General features: G+C 41.2%; 1 protein-coding gene across 1 annotated transcript in view; it reads right to left on the bottom strand.

The window, feature by feature from the left end:
• Nucleotides 1–9866: 9866 nt before the first annotated feature.
• The window catches only part of LOC124711812 (putative fatty acyl-CoA reductase CG5065), a 156147-nt gene continuing 140641 nt past the window's right edge, over nt 9867–25372 (bottom strand). Inside the window, exons 7-8 of the mRNA XM_047242036.1 lie at nt 23950–24207; nt 9867–10010 (exon numbers count right to left, since the gene is read on the bottom strand). Coding sequence (XP_047097992.1) covers nt 9929–10010; nt 23950–24207 — 340 coding nt within the window. The 3' untranslated portion in view covers nt 9867–9928. The remainder of the gene's footprint in view (nt 10011–23949; nt 24208–25372) is intronic.

Here is a 25372-nt window from a genome sequence, read left to right as displayed (position 1 = left end):
ATGTACATGAACATTCCACCATGAGTAATAATATGAGATATGCTTTTCAGTTTTTAAGATGTTACAAAACACTGTCGATTAAGGCAAAGACCTCCTGACTGATCCTGAGGTGTTAAACCACACATGGGAAGTTGCCATGATGACATGACTAGTGAGAGGTGATGTTAGCAGCTATATATTTGTTAAATGATTTCATGAGGAACTAGTTGACTGTTAATTAGTGGAAATGGAAGATTTGACATGTTAGTTGTAAGTGGACATTTCAGAAAAGCTATACTGTGTAGATGAATGAGCAGCCAGATGGCTACAGCTGTAGGTTAATTTCACACTCTCCCAAATTTGTGGTTGAAGTTGCCAAGCACTTAGAAAGAAAACCCTAAATACTGTAAATTGTTGTCCGTATATGCTGAGTATTTTCTTTTGAGTATTTTTAGAGTCCTCAGGTCGGGTCTCCAGAAGGTGAGAGGTATTCTGGTGCTGTCACTATTTTTTGGGCATTACTGTGGAAAAAGGCAGCTCAGCCACAGCAAGCCATAAGCAGCTGGTGGGCACCAAGGTGTCAGTAGACCTGTTGCAAAACAGGGCTGTTTACACGTAGTGAGGCAAGCCAGGTTGAGCACTGCAATTCTGAAGACATAGTGGAAAAACAAGGCTTTTGCAGGATAGACCAGGTTGTTCCTATGCCACTGAGCCATGGGTTTGTTGTTCTGTACATGTCTAGAAGCAATACATTGAAACCACAAATGAGCCTCTAAACAGTATAAATACTCATTAATTCCAACAGAGGTATTCACAGTCCTGTAACATTTACTTCGACAAGAGAGTTACAGTGAGTAGAGGAGTGATGTGGGTTAGCGAGCAGCCACCACCAGTTTGGGCCTATGCCACTGCTGGACTATCTTCTGGCAATAAGTCCTCCCCCCTGCACTTAACATCTTTCTATTAGTTAGCTGCCTCCAGATTCTCTCCAGCAGCAGCCAGATTCCTGCCCTGGAGGACAGCAGATTGTGACTAGGATGATACAGCCGCTCACCCTCCGTGGTTGGTGCAATGCATCCTGGCACCACATACCTCCACCCATGGAGACTGTCATCCCATGTGTTTTACATTTTGCACCCTGTACACCCCCAAATGCATATACTGTGCACAAACAATAACTCAAATTTTATTACTTGCTATTATTTCCGGTGTTGTAATTTTAATGAGTAATGGTGTATCTTATTTTTGGAGATGTAAATTATGAGTCTTGTATACGTAACTCTTTTTCTGGGACCTTTGTGATGTTGTAAGCAGTGGGACTGGTCAGCAGTTATTAATGTTTCTCCTACTTCTTTTCTTGTAAAGGGGTCTGACGATAGAATTTTTCAGTCTGAATGGAAATATCCCCTATGATAGAGATGTGTTGTGTGTGAGGTGTGATCAAAATATAACGAGAATTTTGTTCTTCTTAAATAAGTTTTATTTATTCAACATCAACTTTGTCCCCTTAAAAGTAACCCCCCTCAGGAATAAAAGATTTGTGCTTTTTCCAATTTTGGAACCACTTCTGGAACTCACTTTTCATAATGGTGTTCAGCTCCTTCAGCGATTCTGTTTTTACCTCATTCTTTCTCTTCAATTCCATGAACAGAAATAAACTGCACATCCAGTGAATAAAGTGGCTGAGACTACATAATAGTTTTGTGTTTTGTTAAAAAGTCATGAACAAGCATTGAGGTGTGAGTGGGAGCATTGCTGTGATGGAATTCCCATGAGTAGTTTTCCCACAATTCTGGTTGTTTTTGTCAGATTTCTTCAGACAAACAGCACATAACTTCCAGGTAGTATTCCTTATTGATCATACAACCATGAGGCTAGAGCTCATGATGCAATATCCCATTGTAATCAAAGAATACAATGAGAAGAACTTTCACATGTGACCGAACTTTTCAAATTTTCTTCAATGTTGGCTCTTCAGGCACTTTCCAATGGGACAATTGAGACTTGGTTTCAAAGTAATACTCATATACCCAGGTTTTGTCACCTCTTATAGTCTTGTTTAGAAGTTCTGGATCACTGTTGGCTACATTCATCAATTACTGAGAGATGGACATCTGTGCCCAAACTCTTTGCCTTTACATATGTCTGCTTGTGTCTGTATATGTGTGTGTGTGTGTGTGTGTGTGTGTGTGTGTGTGTGTGTGTGTGTGTGTGTGCGCGAGTGTATACCTGTCCATTTTTCCCCCTTAGGTAAGTCTTTCCGCTCCTAGGATTGGAATGACTCCTTACCCTCTCCCTTAAAACCCACATCCTTTCGTCTTTCCCTCTCCTTCCCTCTTTCCTGATGAAGCAATTGTGGGTTGCAAAAGCTTGATATTTGTGTGTGTGTTTGTGTGTTTTTTATTGTGTCTATCTACCAGTGCTTTCCCGTTTGGTATAGAGGGAAACATTCCACGTGGGAAAAATATATTAAAAACAAAGATGATGTAACTTACCAAACAAAAGCGTTGGCATGTTGATAGACACACAAACAAACACAAACACACACACAAAATCCAAGCTTTCGCAACCAATGGTTGCTTCATCAGGAAAGAGTGAAGGAGAGGAAAAGACGAAAGGATGTGGGTTTTAAGGGAGAGGGTAAGGAGTCATTCCAATCCTGGGAGCAGAAAGACTTACCTTAGGGGGAAAAAAGGGCAGGTATACACTCGCACGCACACACACACACACATACATATCCATCCACACATATACAGACACAAGCAGACATGTGGGTTTTATGGGAAAGGGTAAGGAGTCATTCCAATCCCGGGAGCGGAAAGACTTACCTTAGGGGGTAAATGTCTGCTTGTGTCTGTATATGTGCAGATGGATATGTGTGTGTGTGCGAGTGTATATCTGTTCTTTTTTCCCCCTAAGGTAAGTCTTTCCGCTCCCGGGATTGGAATGACTCCATACCCTCTCCCTTAAAACCCGCATCCTTTCGTCTTTCCCTCTCCTTCACTCTTTCCTGATGAAGCAACCATTGGTTGCAAAAGCTTGAATTTTCTGTGTGTGTTTGTGTTTGTTTGTGTGTCTGTCTAATCTAATCTAATCGACTCTAACTGATTTTTCAGTTTCTTAACTATTGCTCATATAGCTTTAATTTTGCTATGTGAATTATTAATTTCTTTCACTACATAGACATTTTCAATTTTTTAATTACTTTCCTTAAGATACAAGAATATTTCTTGTAATAAGAAATCAGAAAATTTTCTCTAATAACAATGCATTCTGGCACAATGAAAAAGACTGCTAAAATATTAAGCTTTTGGAGAAAGTCCTTCTTCCGAAATTGAAAACATTTATACAATCACATAAATGCAACTCACAAACACATGCAGGAAACAATCAGGAGTACCCATCGTGTAGTCATTTTTCTCTGTTTTTCCTAATCACTTTAAATAATTTTCATTTCTTCATGTATGATGGTTTCATTACTTTTTTAATCCAAATATTTTTTTATATCTTGAGGGAATACTGCACTGATAAACAGCTTCGGTGGCGGTAACCCGAAACCCTGGGCAGAAACTCTCTGAGAGACATTCTAGCTTGGCTTTGTTTTGTTTGGTTGCATGTCTTATGTATGGCCTGTGTGATAATAAAAGTGTTCTACATTGCATCTGGGTTGAGTTATTATTCATTACTGTCATCAAAAATGGTTCAAATGGCTCTGAGCACTATGGGACTTAACATCTGAGGCCATCAGTCCCCTAGAACTTAGAACTACTTAAACCTAACTAACCTAATGACATCACACACATCCATGCCCAAGGCAGGATTCGAACCTGCGACTGTAGGGGTCGCGCGGTTCCAGACTGGAGCACCTAGAACCGCTCGGCCACTCCGGCCGGCTACTGACATCACCTATACCCTACAGAACTACACTAGTGACCCCAGTGACTGTGTTCATATATAATTTCATCAGTTCCAACTAGTGTGAAACTACCATTCTGCCGTTGTGCCCCCATTGTGCCAAGCAATTTACATATGTGGACAACTTTTTCATGCTATGACATTGGATGCCATGGATAACACCATATATGCAGCCCTTGTGATAAAACTTGACAGTGACACTCTCTCAGACAGTTCTACATTAGCGTGCAACACCACCAAGCAATGGAGTGTAACATACAATTCACTCTGTTAGTGCACTCGGGACCCGACTCCTCTCACAGACCAAGCTACATCCGAGGCCCAGCAATCCAAACAGTTGGATACAGGCCTACTCACTTTCAAAGAGATATCAACAGCATCACATGTGAATGTGATTGCTCTGAACCTCATAAACTCAGCTGCATTGACTCCCGTATCATCTGCTGTGCATCATGTCAACTTGCGCATGATGGACAGTACTTGCTCAACTGTTGTTCCATTAAGAATATTGTGTTGCCAGCCTACCAACTACAGAACACACCTCAAACTAACACCATTGCAGCCAGACCATCCACCATTGTGGTTCACCACAGTGGATGGGATCTTTGGCATTAAGTGACATCATGAGTGGTGGTATAAAACTTGTCATCCTGCTAAGCCACTTGGGTAAACATGTGAACACAATAAGTGATATCATCCCCTCCTCCCCCCCTGCCCCTCCCCCCTCCATCAGACATTAACTATGAGACACTGAAAGCTGCACTATCCTGCTGCCTCACCCTCTCACAAGAGGAACAAATCTGTCATGTCATTTACAACAAAGGTTTAAGTGACAGGACTCCATAATTATAGCATCACCTCCACTATCAGATAGACCTTTACTTTGTGACTGACTATATGTTCTGGACTCTGTAAGTTGTGAAGTTCCCCCCACCCCCCACAAGTCCAACTAGCCATGGTCAACAATGAGCATGAATCTTTGGATGTATGCCTTCTACTCACTGATTGGATATACTCTATCATACAACACAGACAGTGCTTCAGTAATGTCAGCAGCAATGGTGGTGAGCATGACTCACAACTTTGGCAGCAGTACAAATGACAGTCAGTCAACCTCAAACCAAACTGCCCCCAATCAGTTTCTGCCAGCTTTGATATCACCACACCCAGGCAGCGTGATAACGTTCATGAATCATTAACAAAACTACACCTCCCCACCATTCACACTGAACCCATACCTACACAGAATATGGACAATTGCATCATGCTCACACCTGCAGAACATGCCCCTGACCTTGTTGTGCCCATGCAGAATAGCTTTTGTTGGTATTGTACAACATATACTGATTCCACTCACGGCTCCCATGCTCCATGCAATTTCTGAAACTACATGCACAGCTCATTGGAGGTGTGCTGGATCATGTAGGATATTTAAGTCACCTCGACTCCTATAACGGCAATTGCAGACTGCATCTGCCCCATCTCCTACACTATAATAGACTTTTCATATGTGACCACATCAGCGGCCAGTTATACCTCGTTGACACTGGCTCAGAGGTCAGCACTTCACTGTCCTGTTTGCTAGGCTACACATCATCCCACACACTCATTCAGCTCCATGCAGCATATGATTCAACAATCCAAGTCTATGAATCACAAGTCTACACACTAGCCCCTGGCCTCAACAAAGAATTCACTTGGACACCAGAGAAAGTCTGCACCAACAGCTGGTTCTGCTATATCCAGCAACTCTTGTTTCAATACATATGGAATGCTAGACACAATTTCCAAGATGCCTGGTCTTTCCACTCAGTCCAGGACCCATCTAACGGCATGCTAATCACACTAGGCTTCTCGTGTACTTGGCCATGCCCCCTCAATGGTTCACCACAGTGGCACAACTCACTCTGCGCCACTTCCATCACTTCGTGCAGATATACCCAATGGTTATTGGCTTCTCCCTCCATGGGCTTCTCCAGGAATTCCTCCGAACCAGTGACCATATTCATCACATCAAAATACCCCTGTTTCAATACAAGTGAAACAAACTTGCACTTACAACAGGAAAGCGTCATCATTCGACAGAAGTAACAAGATGTCAAATGTGAACTCCATGCAACATGACAGATTTTCAGCAGGCTACATCAATCACACCTGTTCTTTGCCTCCACCTTGGAGACAGCTATACACTATGCTATCTTGGCATCTCTATTGCCACCCAAGAACAAGCTCACAACACCATTCCCAGCCCCTCCAACAGATGACTTGCCCACCCTAGACTGAGCCTTCATACACCTGCCCTCTCCCCCATGTCACAATGATTCAGACAGTGTACCATTACGAATACCCCAGTACACCACAGACCACGTTGGCTACAACCATTAGGGCTGCCAATGTAGGAGTGGACAAATGCTTACCAGCAGGGATAGTTCACACCCTCCAATAGTTCCTAGGCTTCACCCATAAAATTGGTCTAAAAATACTGATCTCACAGGTTTTGCTGTGAGTACAGCATCCTCAACACACTCATCATTACGGATAGCTATCTGGTACCAAATATCCCAGACTTCACCCATTATTTGGTGAACACCTCTGTTTTTAGTGTTATTGATTGCAATTTGGCTTACCTACAAATACTAAAATGTAGACTTTCACGGCCGGAAATATCATGTCCATTTAATTATCCGGGCTGTTATGCCGTGGTCGGTTGATGAATTCTGTGTCGATTCCCAAAGTTTCGTCTCCGACTGCGGGAGACATCTTCAAGCGGGTCCGTAGCTCGATGGAAGGTCCAACACACCCACTGGCTCGCTACTGACTGCCGCTAAATTCCGTGTCCATGTGCTCCCATGCCACGGCGTGACGTCACGTGTTTTGAAAATGTCAGTGTAATTGGCTGCTGTCCGTCGCCATCGATCGCCGTTGCCATCACCCAGTAGTGGACGGGTGGTACACATCTTCTTTAACACCAGCATCCATATACCGTTTAATTTCACGCCCTCCTGCTTTTGGTTGAAATTATTTGGGTGTTTAGCGATTTCGATTGCCTCCCTGTAGAGCCTTTCGTAATATCCGCTTGTGGCCGCTAGTACTTGTGTCTCCTCGAAACGAATATTGTGGTTCCCTGGCTGGAAAGCATGCTCCGCAACAGCTGATCGTTCCGTTTCTCCTCTTCTACAATTTCCCTTGTGCTCTTCCAAACGTTTAGAAACCGTTCTTTTAGTGGTACCCACATAAACATCACCACAGCTGCATGGGATCCTATACACTCCAGCTTTTTCCATTGGTTTGCGAGCGTCCTTGGCAGGCTTAAGGTATACCTGTATCTTTCTGGTGGGCTTGTAAATTATGGTAATATTCCGCTTCGTCAAGATCCTCCCTATTCTTTCCGTTACATTTTTAACAAACGGCAGGAAAACCTTAGATTTTGCAGTAGCCTGTACGTCAGTATGATTTCTGCGTGGCTGCCTCAACGCACATTTTATTTCGGCGGACGAATATCCATTCTTCATCAGTGCATTGTGGAGATGTTCCATCTCAGCGTCGAGCAACTCAGGTTCACAAATGTTTCTAGCTCTGACCGCTAATGTCTTGATAACACGTCGCTTCTGTTGTGGGTGGTGGTTCAAATCCTGGGGCAAATAACGGTCTGTGTGCGTGGGATTGCTGTATACTGAGTGGCCCAAACTACCATTTTCATTTCTAAAAACAAGCACATCGAGGAAATGTAATTTGCCATCTACCTCCTCCTCCTCCATTGTAAACTGAATTCTCGTGTTTATACTGTTCAGATGTTCATGGAACCGGCTTAGTTCCTCCCTACCATGTCTCCACAGCACAAACGTGTCATCCACGTATCGGAACCAAACATTTGGTTTTTTGCTGGCAGTACCTAAGGTACCACTAAAAGAACGGCTTCTAAACGTTTGGAAGAGCACAAGGGAAATTGTAGAAGAGGAGAAATGGAACGATCAGCTGTTGCAGAGCATGCTTTCCAGCCAGGGAACCACAATATTCGTTTCGAGGAGACGCAAGTACTAGCGGCCACAAGCGGGTATTACGAAAGGCTCTACAGGGAGGCAATCGAAATCACTAAACACCCAAATAATTTCAACCGAAAGGAGGAGGGCGTAAAATTAAATGGCATGTGGATGCCGGTGTTAAAGAAGATGTGTTCCACCCATCCACTACTGGGTGATGGCAACGGCGATCGACGGCGACGGACAGCGGCCAATTGCACTGACGTTTTCAAAACACGTGACATCACGCCGCGGCGTGGGAGCGCATGGACACGGAATTTAGCGGCAGTCAGTAGCGAGCCAGTGGGTGTGTTGGACCTTCCATCGAGCTACGGACCCTCTTGAAGATGTATCCCGCAGTCGGAGACGAAACTTTGGGAATCGACACAGAATTCATCAACCGACCACGGCATAATAGCCCGGATAATTATAATGGACATGTTACCTACAAATACCTGTGTGTCCAGATGACATTCACAAAATTGCCATTATCATATCTTTTGTTTGGTTGAATTTATGCCATCTCATACGGACTTAAAAATGCAACACAATCATGGCAACTGTTCACTGGTGGTTTACTCCTCAAATTGCCATTCTGTTATTTTATTTTCCTCACAGAGGAGGAATCTGACAATAACCATCTCAAACAAGTTTTTAACACCCTCTTTCACAATGGAGTCATAATCATAATCAACAAAGATAAATGTCGACTTCAACTCAAAGAAGTCACCTTCTCAGATATATTATCAATGCATCGGACGTCTTTCCCACCCCATGATGTGTAGAGACCATCCAACAACTACCTCCACCACAAGACTATCAAGAACTATGTCATTTCTTAGTCATAAGAAATTTCTACAGAAGACACCTTTCGCAGGCAGCCTCCATGCAAGTGCCATTAACATAAGCTCTCAATGGCAAGAATATCACCACCAAATGGAAACTTACATGGATGAGCAAGATGCAGCCCACTTTTGAAAGCATTAAGGACTGCCTTACCAAGGCCATCACCTAGGCACACACCCTCCCTGATGCACAGCTGATCATAATGGCAGACAGGAGTGACATTACTGTCGGAGCTGCGCTAGAAAAGTGATGGGAGGTGTGTAGCAGCCACTTTGTATCTTCTCACACAAGTTCACATTATAATAAAGCATGTGGTCTGCATATGACAGGGAGTTACTGGCACCCTACAAAGCAGTATGCTATGTCAGATAGGGTGAACAAGGATGCTCTCCGATTATCTATACTGATCATCACTCACTTGCCAATTCTATTCAGAATCCACCCAAGGACCCCTGCTGCTGATAGTTTCAGCATTTAGACTACATTTCCCAGTTTACCACGGACATCTGCCACCTGAAAGACACAGAGAACATTGTGGCAGATTATTTCTCATGCATCAGCATCACTGGTGGCCAACTGGAATGCCATTCAAAAACTCTGCAACAGATGGGCTGGCTGAAGGCTTTGTTGTATTTGGTTCCTTGTTTTATGTATGCTCTGTGTGATAATAAAAGTGCTCTACATTGTATCTGGGTTAGAGATTATTCACCACCATCATTGTCTATACCCAGTCTTATTAGTGCCCTACTTCACTGTTTTCTTGTGAAAACAGCTCTTAATGTAGGTTTGGAACTGACATTTGTCACATAACTCTCAACCCCCCAGACAGGCAGCAGATGATTATTTTATGGTATGGTGGCATAAAAGGAAATCTCATCAGAAGAATAACACATTAGCATCCAATACCTGAAGCAAAACTGCAGTTTTGAAAGACCACTACATCAGTTCCCAACACTGAAAGATATTTGTTCCTGTATTTCTCTAAAACTTCATTATATGGTCTTCTTCCACCATGGATGTCTGAATTAAAAGGAAAATTTGTCTTATTCAAAAGAGATATATTTATTTTCCGTTAAATGAAAATTTCAATGTTTCTAGTGAAACATGACAGACATAAAATTAATATCTGCATTATAAAACATTAAACAATTAATATTTCATTTATACTGTTATGCTATGAATTTAGTATAGATGTACCACAGAATCAAACCAGCAAATAGGCTATTTGTCAGCAGGGCAAGATAATACATCCTGAAACAAATAACAAGACATTAGAATCCCATAAAAGCAGCTTTATGACAGTGAAAAAATCAAGCAAGGCAATATTTGAAGTGTCAGGCCAAACATAGGTTGTTACTTTGCTGTTTCAGTCATAATGCTTCCCCATCATGATCTCATCAGTGAATCAAAGAAATGACAACAATTTACAGAAATACAGAAAGAAAAGGCTTCTTCTAATAAGACATCAACAAGACAGTTATACAGGCCTTAAGCATTGGCAACTAAAGAACTAATATTGAAATTATCAGTAGACACACAAGTCATTTTTCTCTGTCTCCATCACTTGCTTATTAACTACAACAACAGACATAAATTTAAGGATGTTATATCTATATATATTATTAAGTTAAAGTCCCTCATTGTGTTATTCTGTTAGGGACTACTGTAGGGACTTTGATATAGTTTTCATTAATAGATAGACTGATTAATGAGGAATGTTTGTGTATATAATTTATTATCATTATGCCAGATACATTGCCTGGTCATGGATAATTAGTGCTGCCCTTGTGAAACTGAGGCAGCTCATTTCTTTCAAACTATAATAACTAATAAATTATTTATTTATTTATTTATTTCTATCCATCTGTAGACAATATAGGTTGTATGGATGTTGTCAACAAATACATATATATGATACAGACACAAGGGTATATAAAAGTACAATTGCATTACCTAAATATAAACTTCAGTTATTTGCCTTACTGTGTTTCATGATTATACCTGATGTACCACTCTGGTATTGAACATACCAAAGAAAACCCCTAGTTACAGTACTTAATCAGTCACATTGTCAACAAAATTTACTTACTTTCCAAGTAATCTTTGACAGAATAAAAACACTTTTTAACAATTAACTTTTTAGGCTATGTCTGAAGGCATGTATTTCACTTCTATCTTTTATATTCTGTGGAAGTTCATTGAATAGTTTAAGTCCATTGTGTAGTACACTATCCTGTGTTTTCATTTTGTTTTTTCTGCTCAGATGTAGGTGGTGACTTGATCTGGTTTCATGTTCATGTAGGGAACTGTTCATTGGGTACTGATTGATGTTTTTCTTTATGTGAATCGCTGTTTGAAAAATGTATTCACAGGGAACAGTCAAGATTCCCATAGATTTAAACAAATCGGTGCAGTGCATTCTCTTGTTACTACTTGTCATAATTCGGATGGCTCTTTTTTGTAGTTTGAAGATTATTGCGTATTCTGAGGATTTGTTCCACAAGAGATTATTCCTTAACAAATGATTGACTGCACATATGCAAAGTATGTTGCTCTTGTGGATGAGTTACTACACACTGATTTTATTTTTCTAAGGGCATAGCCTGCTGATGCTATTTGCTTTCCAAGGGCATTAATATGTTCATTCCATTTTAGTTGAGTGCCAGTATGCATCCCCAGAAATTTTGTTTTTCAGACACATTCTATGTTTTCATCTTTCACTTTTATAGAGTTACCATTGGATTTTTTATTGCTGTGGAAGCTGATACAATTGTTTTTGTTTACATTTAAAGTAAGAACTGTTATCTATCCAGTTGCACACTTGCTTAAATGTTTCTTCAGCTTTATTGTTTAGTATGTTTTGTGATGCATCAGTGAGTAGGATGTTACTGTCATCGGCAAACAGTACCATTCCACCAAGTTTATACAATATATTGTTGATATATATCAGAAAGAGTATCGGACCAAGCACACTTCCTTGAGGGACTCCAATGTTAATATACTCTGGATTGGAGAAGTATTTTATAGTGTGATTGTTGTTGGTTTGAGAGATTTCTACCCGTTGCACCCGTGGCTATGGCAACATGGAGATACCACACCTGTCTGAGATCGACCCTTAGTTACAGCCCTCACCACTGATGGCACCATGATCTGCAACCTGTCATTATAAGCAGCATTTTGGGAACAAAGCACTCTGAACCCCCTGCCCCACTCTTTTAGTACACGTCACTTAGTGGGACTCTGTGATCATTGACTGGCTATAACCGTGCACCCACAGCTTGAGTGAACATTCATTCTGTCAAGTGCTCACTACATGGAACTTTCACTTGGTGGCTGCTATGAGTTGACTACATTCTCTTTGACTGCAGGCTATGCATGGACTCTATTTTTTCTGGCTTCCTTCTGTTTGTGTGACTCTTTAACTTACATGTGGTTTGTATTAACTGTACAGATCTACTGTGTGACTGTATTTCACCCAGTAAATTGTGCTCAAACAGCAGACTTCAGTAGTGGGGATGCATATTTTCGAGCTTGCAGATCTTAGATATGAGAGGCAATATGGACCCAGAATTTATGAACCAGTGACTTCTACAACAACAGGACCAACAACACCTTAATTGACAACTGCTGGAACAACAGCAATATTAGTTGGCCTTATTACAGTAGCAAATAACAGCATTCTCTATAAGAAACAAGACGCCTTGGCAGTTTTGCCATTTTCTTTATTTCTTGATGGCATTGACAGTTGGGAAACATACTTACAGCACCTCAACCATCTATTTCACTGCTTGAAAAGTAACTGGTTCATTTTAAAAAATGATCACTTTTTTCCTTCATGGTATTTGCATATTGTGTCGGTGTTGCTCCATAAGTATTCCCCCAAGACAAATTCTGAAGTTTATCTTTTGCTGAACTTCATAAGATGTTTTTGGATCACTACACTTGTCAACCCTGAATAATGTACAGTAAATTGGAATTTTACTGGTCTTGTAAGTGGCAGTCAGAATCCTGTAAGAGCTGGGTCACTGACCTTTGGAGTCTTAGTTGTCATTGCACTTCTGTGGCCTCAAGAGACAGTTGCAGTTATATCCTGACTCCATGATTCTGGACTTTCCCCTCCAATGCCTCCAATACCCAGCTTAAAAGGAAGTACACACATGGGGTTTATGACATTTACACCCTTCCCTAAATAAAGTAATTACAGTAGCTCAGGCTTTTGAATTCACACTGGAAACCAACAGCCAGAAGGAGCATCAGTCAGCAGTGTCCACCATCATCACTGTTGCAGCAGTAAACTCTTCCCATAAGCACAACAGGAAGTCCAGTGTGCACTCAGGCTGTGCTGTGCCATGTCAGTATCCTTCTGCTCAGCACACCAGACTACAGGTACACAAACAGGGCAGTGAAACTTCAAGAATTTCTGAATGTTCTCACTTTAATAGTTCAACCTCTGAGAATTTTCTGAGTTCTCCAATTAAATGAAACTTCAGTCAGCATCATTTACCCTCTTGTTCTTAGTGTTTCCACTGGCACCCTCACTCCCACTGTCCATATTGGTCAGCTGCCTGGTTTTCATGTAGAATTGAGGGTTACATTAATAGAATGTGCCAGTTGCCCACCACAAGGCAAAATAGGCTTGATGCAGTGCTTGTTCGATCATTTCCTTCTCTGATGGCTCTCATCAATGTATGTGCTGTGACTTGCTGATTGTTCAAAGTGCCGCCATGCAATTACGTGCATCCTCTACATGCGGCGCTGTCTGCCAGCAATGCAGCAGCCGTGCCACCTAAGCGGCCAGCCAGCCAGTGGCCGCTAGACTTGGACTTAGTACTGATTTGCATGTTACCATGTTCACAAGTCTTGCTTTGTCAACTTGCTCTGTGACGTACATGTGTTGTGTCATTTTTGAAATATATGTGTTCAACTTGACATTGTAACAATTGGCGACGAGGATGGGATTTTTCCTTTTCATCATTGACCCATAGGTTTCCATGGCTACTTTAGAGCAACTATTGCCAGGTCTCATTGAACAGCAAATGCTTCTCACATCGGCGATTCGCGATTTTGTTATGGCATCCAATGCAGGCCGTTTCTCGTCATTGTCTATATACCCTTTTCCTCCTTACGACAAGACGGCGGAAGACTGGTCTGATTACGAAAAACGTCTTTGACAGTACTTCTTGGCATTTCATGTCGCGGACGAACAAACATGTAAGTCTCTGTTCCTTTCATGGATTTCACCTCAAATGTATCGATTATTGTCACAATTGGCTCCTTTGAAAGATCCTGTGTCTTTGTCCTTTGCTGAAATGTGCTCACTGCTGTCCGTATATTTTCATAAGCAAACGCATGTGATAGCCTCTCGTGTTGCCTTTTATCATTGTCAAAAACAACTGAATCAATCCTATCATGCTTGAGCTGCTGAGCTTCACGGCCTCAGACAAAAGTGTCAATTTTTTACTGATGTTCACAAAGAATCCTACACAGATTCCATGGTATGGGATGCTATTATCCAGTCAGCGCCCAACAAAGAAGTGAGGCAACGTGCCCTTCAGTTGGCAAATCTGACTCTAGATGAAGTTCTATCCATCGTGCAGTCTTTTGAAATTTCTCGCGCTGCTGGAGTGCAAATAGTGGCGTGGGGTGACGTCGGGAACATACAACTTCTGTGCGCTGTTGACGATGTGTGCCGTGTGTCCCCGCCGGCCGACGTGGCCGCAGTACCCTCCCACGTGGCCCCAACGTTGGGCCATGTGTCACAATTCCAAAAAGAAGGGTCATGTGTCTTCCGTTTGCAAATCCAACTGCATACATGATGTTCATGACTGTGACACTGATTCTACTTCTGTGTAGCCTGTCAATTGCACTTCTTCCCTTTCAGGGAAGTTATTCCTCACAGTCCAAATCCTTGGTCAGGATGTTCACATTGCCGTAAGCTTAGTGACAACAGTGCATCCCAAGTTAAGTTATACAATATAGCACTAAAGATGGTCACTCAGTGACAGAAAATCGATTTTTCAATAGTAAAAAATATATGACCAATGCTGTCTCTTTTTTCAAGTATACCTGTTGTATTAAGGCTGATTTGTCAGATGTGTACCTGCAGTCACCATTACACCCGTAATCTTGGAACCTGTTGGTGCTCAACATCTAACACCTAACACCTCCTTTGTTGTCTACCGGTACAACAGGTTGCCCTTCTGTATTTTCAGTGTCCCAGCTGTATTTTACCACCCCCCCCCCCCAACCCCCCCCCCTCTCTCAATTGACTGATGCAGGTCTCAAATGTAACTTCCAGAGGTGTAAAATTTTCAACAGTCCATTGGATACCTTAGATTTATAATCAGCAAGCAGGGCATTCATCCCATCAAGCAATGCATCTGTGCCATTGAGAACATGTCCAGGCCCAAGTATCTAAAGGAACTGCAAACCTTTATGGGAAAAATTAGCTATTATGTCCGTTTAATTACCCATGTTACAAAATTACCCTACCCACTCAATACTTTGTGGAAAAAAAGCGTTACATTCAAGTGGTCACCAGAAGGTGACACAGCTTTTCTAATGCTTAAACGAGCCCTCCTGTTGGTGCTGTGACTCATCTTGTTTTCACCAGCAAAGTCTTGTCTTCTTACCATGAATGTCTCACAGCTCAAAGTGAATGCCGTGCTGTCATACAAGGAAGACAAATATTTGCCATCGAGGGCCTCCCAAAGGCTGTCGTCTCTGACAGTGGTCCCTGCTTCGCCTAGTCCCTGTTCTCCCGTTTCTATGAGCAGCAAGGGATACAACGCATCTGTCAGAGATTGACCCTTACTTACAGCCCTCACCACCGGTGGTACCATGATCTGTAAGCTGTCCCCACAAGCGGTTCTCTGGGAAGAAACTGTGCCCCCAGACTGAACGTCACATCATCTGATGAGACCACGTGACCGCTGACTGCCTATAACAATGTGCCTGCAGCTCAGAGCATTCATTCCCTCATGTGCTCACTATGTGGAGCTTTCACTTTTTTTGGTGCTATCAATTGGCTACATTAGCTCTGACTGCAGACTATGCATGGACTCCATTTTTGATTGACTCCTTTTTTTGTGTAACTTCAAACTTCTGTATGTTTATACTAACTGTATACATCAAGTGTGTCCTTGTTTTTCACTCAGTAAATTGTGCTTATAATTGCTGACTTCAACAGTGACACTTATCTGAAATTTGAGTGTCCTTTTCTTAATGTTTTTGATGAAGAAATTTGTACCAAACTATTTCTGAGTACACGGCATGGAAACCTCTAAACTGAAAGGTAATCTAACTTTTAATTAGTGAACATGCAATTTGGAACAGCTGAAGCTAGTGAGCGTTTAAAATTAATTGTCTTCATTGTTAAAGTGTCAGATTTATTTTTCATTTACTTGGTGAGATTAAGCTGGCCTAAGCATTAAGCAGTAAAATTACAGTTTATTATTAATAAGGTCTACAGATTCAGTTTCTGTTATTTGTCAGTCTCTTTTCAATATCTGCCTAAACTTGTTCCACATTCCTGAAGGTTCTTGTTCTTGGTGGGATTTATGGATTACAATGAATTAATTAATGAACTGCTACTATATCACTAAGAGAGCCAAAAATTTGAAATTTCACTAAGTAATAACACCAGAAGCTGCTCTATGAGACTTCCAAATAAATTTATATACAGTAGAAAAATGGAAAAGCTCCTATCCAAGCACCCCAAACAGAGCAGTAGTCTATCTCTTATTAATCATAATTATCTTCTTTTTATCTTCTTCTACTGTAATTCACTCTACTATGGACATAAAGGCTTGTGGCAGCTATTTTTCTAATTTTATATCTGCTACTGCTTTCATCAGCTAATAGTAGGTCTGTAGCTTTTACTGTATGTAAGTTACTGTGTACTTCTCAATACTTAGTAGGTCATACAAAAGACATGTGTTGTTGTTGTCTATGAATATTCCTGCTTCATGGGATAAACTAACGTTACTGTGTTTACCTTTTTCATGTTAGTGTAATGAGCTAAGTGTAAAATCTGTGCATTTTGCACATTAATTTATGTAAATAAGCCAAGAATGGTATTTCCATTATGTAAAATTGATATCACTCATTGTCTCAAGAATGAGTTGTCACCCTGCAGCAAAGTGTTCACAGATATGAAACTTCCAGTTAGATGGAAAACTCTGTGCCAGACTGGTGCTCAAACCCAGGACCTTTGGCTTTCATGGTCAAACTCTCTACCAAGCATGAGTCATGATTCGTCCTCAACAGCTTTATTTCTGTCAGTACCTCATGTCCTACCTTCCCAGCTTCACAGAAGTTCTACTGACAAACTTGTGGAACTAGCACTTATGTAAGAAAGAATATGGCAGAAACATGGCTTAGCCATGGAGTGGGAGATTGTCTTTAGAATGAATTTTCACTCTTCAGTGGATTATAGGAATTGTTTCCCACATTCAAACTGTCTTGGTCTTTACTGACTGGGATATTATGCCACTGGCTTAGTTATACACTTTCAAATTGTAAAATTGACATAGTGTATCTGACGAAATAAACATCACATGAAAAAACTACAAAGAACGAAACTTGTCTAGCTTGAAGAGGAAGACCAGATGGTGCTATGGTTGGCCCGCTAGATGGCGCTGCCATAGGTCAAATGGATATCAACTGCGTTTTTTAAAATAGGAACCCCCATTTTTATTACATCTTCATGCAGTACATAAAGAAATATGAATGTTTTAGTTGGACCACTTTTTTTCACTTTGTGATAGGTGGCACTGTAATAGTCCCAAACATATGGCTCACAATTTCAGATGAACAGTTGGTAACAGGTAGGGTTTTTAAATTAAAATACAGAACGTAGGTACGTTTGTTATTTCGGTTGTTCAATGTGATACATGTACCTTTGTGAACTTATCATTTCTGAGAACGTGTGATTACCTGTAAATACCACATTAATGCAATAAATGCTCAAAATGATGTCCATCAACCTCAATGCATTTGGCAATACATGTAACGACATTCCTCTCAACAGCAAGTAGTTCGCCTCCCGTAATGTTCGTACATGCACTGACGCATGTTGTCAGGCATTGTCAGTGGATCATGATAGCAAATATCCTTCAACTTTCCCCAAAGAAAGAAATCCGGGGACGCCAGATCCGGTGAACATGTGGGCCATGTTATGGTGCTTCGATGACCAATCCAGCTGTCATGAAATATGCTGTTCAATACCACTTCAACCGCACGTGAGCTATGTGCCGGACATCCATCATGTCGGAAGTACATCGCCATTCTGTCATGCAGTGAAACATCTTGTAGTAACATCGGTAGAACATTACGTAGGAAAGCAACATATATTGCACCATTTAGATTGCCATTGATAAAATGGGGGCCATTTATCCTTCCTCCCATAATGCCGCACCATACATTAACTCGTCAAGGTCACTGATGATCCACTTGTCACAGCCATCATGGATTTTCCGTTGCCCAATAGTGCATATGATACCAGTTTATGTTACTGCTGTTGGTGAATGACGCTTCATTTCTAAATAGAACGCATGTAAAAAATCTGTCATCATCCCATAATTTCTCTTGTGCCCAGTGGCAGAACTGTACACGATGTTCAAAGTCATCCCCATGCAATTCCTGGTGCATAGAAATATGGTACGGGTGTAATCGATCTTGATGTAGCATTCTGAACACCGACGTTTTTGAGATTCCCAATTCTCGCGTTATTTGTCTGCTACTGATGTGCAGATTAGCAGCAACAGCAGCTAAAACACCTACTTGGGCATCATCATTTGTTGCAGGTTGTGGTTTCCATTTCACATGTGGCTGAACACTTCCTGTTTCCTTAAATAATGTAACTATCCGGCAAATGGTCCAGACACTTGGATGATGTAGTCCAGGATACCGAGCAGCATACATAGCATATGCCTGTTGGGCATTTTGATCACAATAACCATACATCAACACAATATTGACCTTTTCTGGAATTGGTAAATGGTCCATTTTAACATGGGTAATGTATCACAAAGCAAATACCGCCTGCACTGGTGGAATGTTACATGATACCACGTACTTATCATTTGTAACTATTACAGTGCCATCTATCACAAAGCGAAAAAAGTGGTCCAACTAAAACATTCATATTTCTTTACGTACTACATGAATACGTAATAAAAAATGAGGGTTCCTATTAAAAAAAAAAAATGCAGTTGATATCCGTTTGACCTATGGCACTGCCATCTAGTGGGCCAACCATAGCGCCATCTGGTTTCCCCCTTCAAGATAGACAAGTTTCGTTCTTTTCAGCTTTTTTGTTTGATGCTTATTTCATGAGATATTTGGTCCGGTCACCATCAATGTACCACCCTGTATATGCTGGTCTGCTACAAAAGCACAGGTACCAACTGATGCAGCTATAATGTCATTGTAGATGAATCATACAGAATGTTGACATCCAGAGCCCTGTGCCAGAGAAATGGGCCACAGTCTCTGCATACGTGTGGTCATGGGTGGCCACAACTCTTGGCCCTATGCACATTCAGGCAGAGTGTTGGTGTCCAGTTTAAGCATCCTGACTTGAAATTGCCGTCTGTGTTGACTCATTGGACTTGGTCTGTGGCTAATGATGCCTTTGTGCCACCAATGCTGATTCCCACGCCTCGATAAGTTGAAATCCCATTTCTCTAGATCATTACTTATATGTATTTTGACTGCTTCTTTAATGACCGAGCCCCAATACATGGAGGTCAATGAAGGCTCTTCGTCCCTCTGTTGTTTATTCTATGTCCTGTGTCAAGACAGTGTTCAGCATCAGCAGATTTTCTTGGCTGACCTACTCTTGTGTGACTTTTATGTTCAATGCATCTATCTTTAGCAGTGCAACATGCCTAGCCACTGTATGATTTCCAACACTATCATGGGACTTTATATATCCCTGGTCTCCTTAGACATAGGTTGTTTTCAACAAAACCCAGCATCTTTTGTACTCCTGCAGGAGGGTGGAAGACACATTTTATCTCATGTTTCTTGAACAACCTACTGATGTTAAAGCACACACCAACAGTGTAGGATAAAAACTATCCTCATGGAGTTCTCCGTTTCATCTGGCTGTTCTTGAGGTTTAAGGCATGCTGGTTGAAATGCATTTACAATCTGCTTATCAGAGTGACCATTCAGTACAACATAAAGCAAAGATGTCTAAGCTCTGGCACATTTCAAGTTGTCTTCACTAATCCTCAAGAACAGCCAACAGAAATGGAGAACTCCAAAGGATGGTTTTTCTAACTTGTGTTTGTAGTGTTTCCTTTAAGAACAGTAAGCTGTTCAAAACACATCAAATGAAATGTGCCCGCCATCTTCCAGTGCAAATGCAAATGATACTGGATTCTGTTAAGCACAACCTAGGTCTAATGAGATCAGGGATATATAAAATCCCTTGCCAGTGTGGGAAATCATACACTGGCCAGTCTTGTTGCACTGTTAAAGATAGATGCACTGAATGTGGACATCACACCAGACTAGGTCAACCAGAAAAGTTTGCTGTTACTACACACTATTTTGACAAGGGACATAGCATGAACTACAGAGACATGGGATTTCAACTTAGCAAAGCATGGGGACAACCACTGGTGGTGGCCACAGACCAACAAATCCATTGTTGCAACTCAGGTGGAGATTCGGAATCAGGACACTGAAACTGGGCATCAACACTCTGTTCATGTGCTTACAGGACCACAATTTGTGTCTCCACCCATCTTGTGTTGCAGATGTGAAGACCATGGCCTGTATTTGAATATCAACATCCTCTGTGGTTCATCTACGATGACAATGCAGCCCCATCCCTTGGTGCCTGCACTTTTCTTGTGAGCTGGTGCATATATTGAGGAGCCAGAGCAGCAAAACATCTACATAGATGCTCCACAAGCCACCATTCGGTGCATGGCAAATGGTACCCTGTACCATTACTAGTCATTTCCTTTTCTGTTACATTCACAAATAGAGCGAGGGAAAAATGACCGTCTATATGCCTTCGTATAAGCGCTAATTTCTTGTATCTTATCTTCGTGATCCTTATGCTCAATGTATGTTGGTAGTAGTAGAATTGCTTGGCACTCAGATTCAAATGTCGATTCTCTAAATTTTCTCAGTAGTGTTTCTTGAAAAGAACGTCACCTTCCCTCCAGGGATTCCCATTTGAGTTGCCAAACCATCTCCGTAACATTTACATGTTGTTCAAATCTACTGTTAACAAATCTAACAGCCTTAGCCCAAATTGAGTTGATGCCTTCCTTCAATTTGACCTGGTACAGATTCCAAACACTCAAGCAGTACTCAAGAATAGGTTGTACCAGTGTCCTATATGCAGTCTCCTTTACAGGTGAACCACTCTTTTTAAAATTCTCCCAATAAATGGAAGGCCACAGTTATAATATGCTCATCGATCTTACATCGCTTTCCAATGTTACACCCAGATATTTAAATGACTTGACTGTGTCATGCAGGGCACTAGTAATACTGTATCTGAATATTACAGGTTTGATCTTCCTACTCATCTGCATTAACTTATATTTGTGCACCTTTACAGATAGCTGCCATTCATCAACCCAACTAGAAATTTTGTTCAAGTCATCTTGTATCTTTCTACAACTACTCAATTTCAACACCTTATCATACACCACAGTATCATCAGCAAACAATGACAGATTGCTGCCCATCCTGCCCACCAAATCATTTATCTATATAGAGAACAACAGTGGTTGTATCACACTTTCCTGGGGCACTCCTGACAATGCTCTTGTCTCTGATGAACATCCGCCATTGGGGACAACATACTGGGTTCTATTACTTAAGAAGTCTTTGAGTCACCCACATATCTGTGAATGTATTCCCTGTTTTTGTACCTTCGTCAACAGTCTGCAATGGGGCACCATATCAAATGCTTTCTGGAAATCTAGAAATATGGAATCTGCCTGTTGCCTTTCACCCATAGTTGTCAGTATATCATGTGAGAAAAGGGCAAGCTGGGTTTCACATGAGTGATGCTTCCTAAAAACATGCTGATTCATGGACATAAGCTTCTCTATCTCAAGAAAGTTTAATATATTCAACCTGAAAATATGTTCAAAGATTCAGCAGCAAACCAGAATTAGGAATGTTGGTCTGTAATTTTGAGGGAGCCACATGCACTTTTTCTAGTTACTTAGGACTCTGTGCTTGGTGAGAGATTCATGATAATTGTAGGAACTGAATTGGGATTCCTTCGGGACCTGATGATTTATTTACATTCACATCTTTCAGTTGTTTCTCTATGCCAATGCTTATTACTGTATCATCCATATAGAAGCCAGTCTGATGGTCAAATGATGGTATGTTTGCACAATTCTCTTGTGTGGATGATTTCTTGAATTTGAAAATTAAAAATTCAGCTTCAACTGCCACACAAGACTGGCCAACAAGGGAGTGAATGGAAGCCTGCAGCATCTGAAGATGATGAGCAGCTTCTTGTTTAAATATTGTGGAGCTTTCAAACATTATACAACATGATGCCCATAAATCATTGATGCAGTTATTATGCCAGAAAAGTCTCAAACAGCACAATTATCTACATGTTTTCTTCTTCACACTTTCCTTCATTATGGAAAACAATTCATTGATTAACCCTGTAGTGTGTGTACCAGTGTGCTGCTGTTGCTACACTACTGGCCATTAAAATTGCTACACCAAGAAGAAATGCAGATGATAAACAAGTATTCATAGGAAAAATGTATTATACTAGAACTGACATGTGATTACATTTTCATGCATTTTGGGTGCATAGATCCTGAGAAATCAGTACCCAGAACAACCACCTCTGGCCATAATAATGGCCTTGATAAGCCTGGGCATTAAGTCAAACAGAGCTTGGATGGTGTGTTCAGGTACAGCTGCCTATGCAGCTTCAACACAATACCACAGTTCATCAAGAGTAGTGACTGGCGCATTGTGACGAGCCAGTTGCTCGGCCGCCACTGACCAGACGTTTTCAATTGGTGAGAGATTTGGAGAATGTGCTGGCCAGGGCAGCAGTTGAACATTTTCTGTATCCAGAAAGGCTCGTACAGGACCTGCAAATTGTGGTTGTGCATTGTCCTGCTGAAATGTAGGGTTTTGCAGGGATCGAATGAAGGGTAGAGCCACGGTTCGTAATATATCTGAAATGTAACGTCCACGTCAATGCAAACAAGAGGTGACAGAGACATGTAACCAATGGCACCCCACACCATCACGCTGGGTGATACGCCAGTATAGAGATGATGAATACATGCTTCCAATGTGCATTCACAGCGATGTCACCAAACATGGATGCGACCATCATGATGCTGTAAACAGAACCTGAATTCATCCGAAAAAATGACGTTTTGCCATTCATGCACCCAGGTTCGTCATTGAGTACACCATCACAGGTGCTCCTGTCTGTGATGCAGCATCAAGGGTAACCGCAGCCATGTTCTCCGAGCTGATAGCCCAAGCTGCTGCAAACGTCATTGAACTGTTCGTGCAGATGGATGTTGTCTTACAAACGTCCCCATCTGTTGACTCAGGGATCGAGATGTGGCTGCACGATCTGTAACAGCCATGTGGATAAGATGCCTGTCATTTTGACTGCTTGTGATATGAGGCTGTTGGGATCCAGCACGGCATTCCGTATTACCCTCCTGAACCACCGATTCCATATTCTGCTAACAGTCATTGAATCTCAACCAACGCGAGCAGCAATGACATGATACGATAAATCACAATCACGATAGGCTACAATCTGACCTTTATCCGAGCCGGGAATGTGATGGTACACATTCCTCCTCCTTACACGAGGAATCACAGCAATGTTTCACCAGGCAACGCTGGTCAACTGCTGTTTGTGTATGAGAAATCAGTTGGAAACTTTCCTAATGTCAGCACATTGTAGGTTTCGCCACCAGCGCCAACCTTGTGTGAATGCTCTGAAAAGCTAATCATTTGCATACCACAGCATCTTCTTCCTGTCGGTTAAATTTGACATCTGTAGCACGTCATCTTCATCGTGTAGCAATTTTAATGGCCAGTAGTGTACATAGCATTATTTTTAACCACATTTTCATTCTTACTTTTGTTTCTCTTTTGATGTGTGTAGAAGAGGTCTAAGTTATAAATATGAAGTCCCACTTACCTTTTCAGGTGTCTTCTTTCACTTTCAAGAGAATCCTCACTTCTTTTCAACAAATACTTCCGGGCCCCAACCAAGCCATTACGAAAAAATTTCATGTGATCTATTTCATCCTTGTGATAAGAGAATGTCTGAATATCTGAACCACACAGATATTTTTCCAGCTCCAATGCTTTTTCATTAGAGAATTTCCATTCATTAAGTATAAAATGGCTGAGTGCTGTATTGGCAAGGTATATGCGTCGAGCTATCTTCAGAAGTCTGTTTGAACATAAAATAATTTTCATTCACATTATTATGCTTATGACTTGAAATAAACTTTTTATCATAATAATTTTTTTTCTGTCCATTTGCTCCTCATATAAATTTGTTTCAGATTGTCTAATCAGCACAATATAACCAAATTCACCATCAAGCAATACCATAATCAGAGAAAATTCAATTTTTAAATTTTAATTAGAATTGCAAAAAGTATGATGCTGATGATGGGCCAATAATTTTTCAATTATAGTGAGAAATTATAATTTACAAACCTACAGCTGCTTTAAGCTGCCTTACAGTGTTCCAATGTAGACAGTGCACATCTCTGGTGATTTTCACTCTTAAAAGTTTGAGTTGTACAACTTGCAAGTGCAAATAGTTTACACTTATGATTTGTACCACCAACAGTTTTCACTTACGATTTCTACTGGCAACACTGACAAGTTACTTTGCATCAATATATTTAATGTCATTTGAAGATGGCCAGTGGCCAAAAAAGTCAGTAAGTTGATAAAATACTTGTGGTCCCGACAAACATATAATTGTAAGCACATATATGACAACTGCATCTCATTTGCATTCATGCAATACAGTATATTTCCATTCAAGTGAATTTATTTCTGCAACAGCATGTCCCTTTTCTATTTTATCATCCTTTGGTTGTACAGTTAATACAATTACTCACAACTGCTTCTTTGTATTTATGTGCATAACTAGCTTAGTATTTGACACTGCCGACGTATGTATTTATTCCAATCTTCTATTAATAGATCTATTCCTTCCCCCTCTGTATGTTTAGCTTCTCCTCCCCCCTCTCTCTGTCCATCTACACCTCTCCACTCTTTCTGTCCATTTGCTCCTTGCCCCTTCTCTCTGCCCATATGCTCTCCTGCTCCTCTCTCTGACCACGTCCTCTCACCTCTTCTCTCTGTTCATCTCCTCCTCTTCCCTTCCTCTGTTCATTTACTGATCCTCCTCTCTGTCCCTCTCCACTTCCCCCTCTCCCTGTCCATCTCCTTCAAACTCTCCATATGCCCATCTTCTCCTCCCCCTCTCTGTCCATCTCCTCCTCTTTCCTTTCTCTGTCCATTTCTCACTCTCCCTTTCTCTGTCCATTTCTCCCTCTCCCTTTCTCTGTCCACTTCCTCCTCCCCTCCCTATATGT

Source organism: Schistocerca piceifrons, chromosome 8, assembly GCF_021461385.2.
Source record: "Schistocerca piceifrons isolate TAMUIC-IGC-003096 chromosome 8, iqSchPice1.1, whole genome shotgun sequence".
Lineage (NCBI taxonomy): Eukaryota > Metazoa > Arthropoda > Insecta > Orthoptera > Acrididae > Schistocerca > Schistocerca piceifrons.
Note: the sequence above shows the minus strand (reverse complement) of the source record. Positions and strands in the feature narration are given on the sequence as shown.